General features: G+C 33.4%; 1 protein-coding gene across 1 annotated transcript; it reads right to left on the reverse strand.

Moving 5' to 3' along the window:
* Positions 1-333: 333 nt before the first annotated feature.
* On the reverse strand, positions 334-1938 carry LOC148176779 (uncharacterized). The gene is made up of 2 exons (XM_088032577.1): positions 1871-1938; positions 334-1815 (listed from the first exon to the last, which is right to left on the reverse strand). The coding sequence occupies exons 1-2, from the start codon at positions 1871-1873 to the stop codon at positions 376-378; spliced, it is 1443 nt and encodes a 480-aa protein (XP_087888703.1). The 5' UTR covers positions 1874-1938; the 3' UTR covers positions 334-375.
* Between the last annotated feature and the right edge of the window lie 6086 nt (positions 1939-8024).

The raw sequence follows: 8024 nt of genomic DNA on the forward strand, positions 1-8024 counted from the left end.
AAATTAATATCTTCCAAATTATGAAAAAAAAATATGGGTTCCAATTTAAAATAAGAAAGTTGAGTATCGCCCAAAAGATACTAAAACATTTAGAAATTTTTTAAAATCATCAGTTTATAGTAAATTAAAAACCATTTAATTTGTTTTTTAAATTTTTGAAATCGGTTCATAAATAAAAATTCTACAACGCCTGCCGTTTTAAAAAAAACACCTTGTATAAACCAGCATTAAAAAAACAATGTCTATAAACTCGTCTCGTCGATAAATGAAATTTGGAAGCCGCTAAAGATTAATTTCGCGCACTTTATACATAAAATAACGTTATAACAATGAAACATTTTTTTATTTCTTTATTAATTAGATCAATTTCCACACTTAAAATGCAAAGTCAAATAAAAACATTTCATATCGCTCCACACAGAAAATTTTAATCTGATGTCCCAATTTGACTACCAATTCATTTATAAAAGTAGATTGCAATTTTTCACAATCGACATCATTTCCCAAAAAATCAAAATGATTCAAGTTTGGCAGATTTTCAGCGATCTTATCTGCACTAAAACTCGAAATTTTATTATGTCTTATACACAACGTCTTCAGCAAAGATAACCCCTTGAATTCGTTCCAACTAAAGTTCTGAAAATGATTTTCAAACATGACCAAACTTTCCAATTTTGAGGTCTCTGCGAATAACTTTTCAGGAATGTGAGTCAAATTTTTGTTTCTTGAAATACTCAGAGATTTAAGGAGCTTCAAGTCATTAAAAGCATTTTCGTCTATTTCTCTCACTTGAAGATCAACCAAATGGAGGACTTCCAACTTGGGAAGATTTTTCACATAATTTCTAGTGATGTGCTCGATTTTTAGGGCACTCAAGCTAAGACTGGTCAAGTTGGACAAATTCTCAAAAGCGTCCTCTTCGACTCGGTTCACGTAGTCCAAGTTCCCAGTCACTGCCAGTTTCTCCAAGTTCCCACAATTCCTGAAGATGTCTTTACTTATAGTGTTGTTTCCTTTGAAGATAAGCTCGAAACGTTTTACCGAAGATGAGGAACAAACACTCGGTTCTATATCCTCCAAGTGGTCAAAATTGAGATGGACTTCCGGAACTCTGAGCTGTGACAATAACCTCGAAGACAACGAACCGTTGATACCTGTCACTACTAAATTTTTCACGCTGAGGCCACTGATAAGCAGACTCTGGGGATTTTTTCCTATCTCAGGCACCTCCAAAATCTCAAGTTTTTTTAGTTTTGAAAGACTGGTGAAAGCAGCAGTGTCGAATTCTGCAACAGAGGAGTAACGGATTGTCAGGTACTCCAACGCCGGAGCTTTCTCGAAATAGCTCCGAGTGAGATTCTCAATCTTGAAGAACCCCAAAATGAGATTCTTCAAGTTTGGTAAATCGACTTGAAAAACGTCGTCGTCAATCTTATTGTAGTTATAAAAATCTCCTCCCAACACCAATTCTTCTAATTTTTCGCAATTGCTGAACATGTCTTTGACCAGTTTAACATTGTGACTCAACTCAAAATGTAGTTTTCTTAGAGTTGGTGAAGAACAAAGAGATCTCGGTTCCACTCTGTCGAGTTCTCCAAATAAATGCAAATTTGTGACCTGAAGTTGTGACAACGAATTTGAATAGATCACAGAGCCTTTAGCAAGTCCAATGGTTAAATTTTCTTTCGGTGGTAAAATGAGGGGTTCGTTTTTCTCAAGAACTATATTTCGGTACTGTGGACCTGATAGACGACCTTGGTACCAAATGTGTGTCGAAGAAACAGAACAGAGAAGAAGCGGTAGCAGCAGGTAAATCTAAAATGAATAATGAAAGAAAATTTAAAAGAATGTGTGTAGTAATAAAACGAACCATTTTTACTCACTGAGTACCTCAAAGTTTTGCCGGATCTTTTATTAAGTTTATCTAAGACCACAAGGTTATCAAAACTAATCTATTAATACTTGGGAAAATCAACGGGAATATTGTTTAGACATTTCTATTTATTTATTTTTTGATATTAATTAAGTGTCAGAAAGCTTGTGCGTCATAAGATTAAAAAAACAAAAGAGCATTATCAATATAGTACAATGTCCACGCACCTATTGAAGAAATACACATGTACAGTCAACAGCAAAAGAAATTAGCTCATGGATGGTTTCCATAATCTGCATTTTTATTTGCCCAGTTTTGTTTTAACGCTGTTTGACATACAAGTGTAGCTTAATTTGTAAATGCGCGCTATGTTTGTGAATTTATTAGTTAATTTTTTGTTGGCGAACGTAGATTTGGAACTTGGATTTGAAATCTGCGTAAAATTCTGCGTGAAAAGAGTACCAATAACTTAAGCTTGCTTTACAAATAAACAAGAAATTGATTAAAAATTGTTTTCGAGAGGTCTTTTTGGGGTGACTTTCAAGAAACTTTTTGAGGCGAAAACGACGCTAAATACCTTTAAGATTACATTAGTCGAAAGAGCACCTCAAGATCTCTTAACCGACTAAATCTCAGATCGGTAGGTCAAAAAGTTTAAGAGTGGCAGTCAAAAAACAAAAAATTCATCAATTGGAGTCGGAATTTTTTTAGCGAAACAATTAACCATCGAATTTTACATATTTGAGAGAAATGTCCAAAAGAAAAATGGGCGAGAAAAACTGTGGTAAATTCGAAAATACTAAGCATTAAAAGTTTATAGAGAAAATTCACTATCTCAAACTTTAATTAGCCAAACTTAGTTATTTGTAGATCGTAAATTTTGAGCTCGGATTTGGTATCTGCGTGAAGTTCTGCGTAAAATAAGTTTAAATAAGGCAAGTTTTTTTTTAAAAATAAGCGAGAAATCGACCGATAACATCTGTCGATAAAGCAACGATATTTTCAAACCTTTAAAAATTTGCCCCTTTGACAACCATTTCGGCAATTAAAGGCTCATTTTGTTTGCTGCTGACTGTTCTATTCAAACTAATAAAGGGCGGTCAAAAACAAAACATTTTACAAAAGAAACGAATGGAGGTTCTTTTCAAACCAAAAATAATGATCCTGAGCACAGTCAGTTCTAAATGTAATCAGTTCGAAAACTGTGTTTGGTTTGTAAAACAATTATAATTTTATATACAGGGTCCGGCAACACTTGTGTCCACCCCCAAAATCGTCTTTAATTTTAACGAGAAAATTTTGAAATTTTGCATACGCTCACAGTTGACAAAGCTCTAGAAGCTAACGCAAAAAATTGTTTTTTATCACTCATAGTTTTGGCGTCGCGACGCCTTAAAAATCTAATTTTTAGGTAATTGTGAGGTTTTGTGATATCAACCCCTAATTTAATTTTTTTTCAATATAAATGTGTTAAAAATATCTCAGTTGTTATTTTAAATTTTATGCAAATTGTCTTCAAAATTTGAGAAAAAAATGCTGTTTTATCAAGTTAGTTTCCAATTTCATTACGTCAAAATTGGGAACTACGTTTACACCCACCTGTCAACATCTTGTGTCACAAATGACATCTATCCTTTGGCTCGCTTTAGATTGTAACAAAAGTCTTATTTGGTGAAATTGTGGCTTTATCAATGTTAGTTAATGATTTCTGGTGTCCATAAAGTGCAACATGCCCGTGTTAATCAAAATTAACTTTTATAAGAGTGAATGAAGTGACTTGTGAAATTTTGGTGTAAACGTAGTTTGCCGCTGCGCTGTCATAATTTTGAAAACTAACTTGATAAAACAGCGTTTTTTTCACAAATTTTAAACACAATTTGCATTAGATTTAAAATAAAAACTCAGATGTTTGTATTACAGTTATGTTGAAAAAAAATTGAATTCGCGAATATTTCCGCAAAAACTCAAAAATTGCTAAAAATTTTGCATTTTATTAGGAAGTAAGACAAATGGGAAAAAGATGCTAGAAGAGAAAAACAATAATAAAAACAGGGAAAGTAAAATGCAAAGCGAACCAAAAAAGCTTATAGAGTAGAAAAACTTCTTCGAACTCTTTCTAAGTGGAAAAAAAAGACAAAAGCTGAAAGGAATACTAGATGTAAATAAAGAAAAAATGAATTCGTTCAAGGAAAGCCCCCAGAGCAAAAATTAAAATATATAGTAAGTAAAAGACCAAAAGATCAATAAAAGCCTAGGACCAAATAAATTGAAATGAAAAATGCCAAATGACTAAAAAGAAGTCATAAAAAAGGGAACAAAAACGTTGTGAGAACTGCAGAAAAACTATTCTATTGAATAAACATGCTACAAGATATTATTTAGCAAATTCCTAAGACTATATGTTTAGAGGGAAAAAGAAATTCAAGCAAATCAATCAAATTTTAACCCCCAAAGAAATCCAGACAACGACATAGATTTTAAACTTAAGTTAAAGCTTCGATTTTTAATTTTGGAAGCTGCTATTAGAAACAGTAGTTTGAGGGTGGTTGAAAAGCTAGAAGAACAAGTATTAAAGATGGGCTAAAAATCAATTAAAAAAAACACCTAGTAATAGGAAACCAACATAAGGAAAGATCTGGAAAATAGAAAGTAAGCTGCGGAACATAAAGAAAATATGTTTTTAAAGAAGTTGAAGGCTTCGCATACAGGTGTCCCAGAACTCATGACCGACAGAGCAAGGGAAGCAATACAGATGGTAAATTTTAAAACAAAAATCCAATTTAAAAAGCTGGAATAGGTTTAAAAGCAAGTCATGATTATACAGGATATCCCAGAACTCATAACCCACAGAACAAGGGAGAGTGCCGACAGCAATACAGACAGTAAATTTTACAACAATAATTGCTTAAGTTTAATAGTATTTGGGAAAGAATAAAAAACTAACAACCAATCTCGGAAGCTTATTCTAGAGATGAAGTAAAATATTCTAGGCAACGAGAGTGAAATGTTCACTTGACCAATGGACGATAGTCTGTGTCCATAGTTACAGATTATTTTTTGAGATAAAAAATTTTGATTTCGAAATTTTGGTTCAGAATTGTTGCCTTAATGAGCCATTTTTCTCTGGGTCACGAGTTCTGAGACACTCTGTATGTAGAGTGCAAGTAGGAAAGGAAGGGAAAGAAAAGTAAAAAACAAAAATTAGATTTGCAAAAGGAAATGGAAAATATGGAATTTTAATGCTATGTTGAAATCTAAATTTATATCCAGAAAGACCAAATTAAGGGTTATTGCACAGGAATTAATGAATAAAAGTTTATTAGGAAAATCTATATACATAAAATTAGTAAAAATCACACTAACAATAATAGAAAAAAAAGTAATTAAAAATGCAATAAAAATAAAAGATAAAGTAGTAGTAGCTATCGGAAAATAAAACATAACAAATTAAAAATATAAACAGACAAATTACAAACTACGATGCCTGACTCAGACAGTTGTAAGAACAACATGCTAGTGAGACGTGGATGCTGCAGAAAACATCATAGGAAGCTCTCGAAAGTTGGGAACAAAAAATATTGAAAGAAAATCTGGGGTAAAAAATACCGAAAAATGAATGGCAAAGAAAAAGTAACCAAAAGGTGTTCCCACACGTTGGGCAGATGAACATGAAATGAACAACAAAGCAAGTTCAACACAATAGGCAAACGGACAATAAGGGAAAAGAGAGATCAAAAAACGATGGTTACTTAAGACGGGGAAAGAATGCCAATTAAAGGCTGGAAGAGAGACGTTAGGAATCGAGGAATTTGGAGATCAATAGTGCGAAAGGTGAAATATATTATTCTTTCACTAAACATAAGTGATATAAGAATGACAGAAGATTGGTAAACCGAATTGAAATTGAAGTTGACGTTGCTTGTCACTTACATTACCGCTCAAAAGGTCTACGTCAAGTTGGCCCCCCATTAACCCGTAAATTAATTTAAACAGTGCCATTCTATTGTGCTTTTATTGTGCTTCCGCTAAAATTTATTGTGCCTTTTCGGTTTACGAGATATTTGAAAAATTCTTGAGGGGGGCCAACTTGACGACCAGCCCCCCACAAAAATCTTCAAAATTACCAAATGACCAGTGAATTAGACACAGAATGCATTGTGCTTCATTGTGCTTGATTCCACATGTCAAGGGCCTTTTTGACTTCGGAGATATTTAAAAAAAAAAACACGGACAATGCCATAGATCACCGGAAAAATGTTAAAGAAAATCCATATCTTCAATTTTTCGAGATATGATGTAAGTTTGATGCCAAAATTAACGATTTCTGTGCAATAATTTTACGTTCAAATGAATTGTTAAATAAAGGACATTTTGCGCAAAGCATGGTGCAAAAAAGATCGCAAAAATCTTGTAAGAAATTCCTGAAAACTGTTAACACGATTTTTGAATCAACGATATCGATCAGTGTGGCATTGTTCACGTCAAACCAAAGAATTTTCGGCAATATTGAACATTGAACGACTTAGTTATGCACCATTAATGCGAACTGAAATGATGCAAATCTAGTGTAATCAAAGCACATTTTCGACGTCTAAAATCAATTTGTTTTACAGCGAAATATTAGCACATGATACGCCATTGGGCTCCAACTTCGCTGTCACTGATCAAGTTAGGTTTAAGTGTTAGATTTGCAGATTGTGGTTGTTACAAGACACATGAACACTTTTTGTGAGCTTGTCTCATTGTTATGCTTGATGACAAATAACAAAATAACGCTCACCGTTGCCAAGCATACAGTTTTTTCTAACTTGAGCAAAATCGTATGGTGTAAGAAAACACATGTCTAAAAGATGTCAACGCACCCCTTGATTAATATTAATAAAAATCACACTGTAGTAAAAAGTAAATATGTATCGAAAGATCAAATAAAAGCTCATCCTCGGTTGGCCTGGAATTTTCAAGTCTTGTCTTTGATTGAAGAAACAGTCTTTTGTCTTTTGTTTCTGTCAAGTAATTTGACGTTGCTAAACTGGAAATTTTGTAAAAATTTTAATGAACCACTGTTGTTAACTTAGATTTATTTTGGAAAGAGTTCTCTTATGAAAAAATAACCACAACGCGTACTCTTGCTTTCCATTATTTGCATTTCAAGACAGTTTTCATCTTATAACCTCAAAATTGGCAGCTGTCAAAGTGACAGTTAAGGACGCGGTGTGGAATTCCAAAAGTAACTGGGGATAAGTTTTTATTTGATCCCTCGATATATTAACCAGAAAGGAGAAGACTTTTTTTGCCTTCACTTTCTAATTTCCTTCCATTTCTCGCATTTTTGTTGCAGCACTAAGAAAAAGCCTGTGGCCGAGAAAAAAACCATTTACAATTTCGAAAGTTACAACGAAATTGATGTTTCAGCCAAAGCGAAGCTAAGCTAGCATGAACAACATTTTTTTCCAGAAGTAGTCGCTGCGGTTACTTGTGCGGCACTTGACTCAATACAGAAACCATCGAATATATCCATTTTAAAACCTAAAAAAGGCTTCTGTAAAAGTAGTTTTGTTACTTCAAATACTCACCGCAACGCCTAAATTATAATTTACTGTCATAGAACTAGAAAATGTCAATTGCAACGTCTTCTGAGTATTCATTAGAAACATGTAATATTTTCTTTTATTTTCTGCACTCCAGTTGTACCAATGTGTCGTTGGCAGTAGTGAATACAACTCGTTCGACTACAAAAACCATTGCAAGAAAGAAGTGAAAGGGACCAAAGTCTTACAACATCTTCAACCATCTGTCCTGACAATATAATGTGAATGAAAGTCAGTGTTGCTGATAGTACAAAAAAGTAGATTCTCGGGTATTCTTTTGCCAAAGATTCTGGATACTTTTAGAAAAAAATAGGATTTATATAGACTCCTAGTACTTACAGTGTAGCAAAAAATTAAAATACAGATGCCCAATATGGCGCCTGTGATGCTGTATAGTACTATCAGTGGATTAAGTTTACGCAGAACATCTGTAGCGGCACTAAAAATACAATAAAAAGATGAAAAAAACAAAGAATCTGTTGTAAGATACAAATGAAGATAAATGTGCCTCTGAATTGCAGTTCTCAGTTTTTGCCCAACTTTATCTTGGTACTCCCTCTGCC

This window comes from Gnatocerus cornutus, chromosome 3 (assembly GCF_029298725.1).
Source record: "Gnatocerus cornutus isolate USDA-ARS CGAHR chromosome 3, icGnaCorn1.1, whole genome shotgun sequence".
Lineage (NCBI taxonomy): Eukaryota > Metazoa > Arthropoda > Insecta > Coleoptera > Tenebrionidae > Gnatocerus > Gnatocerus cornutus.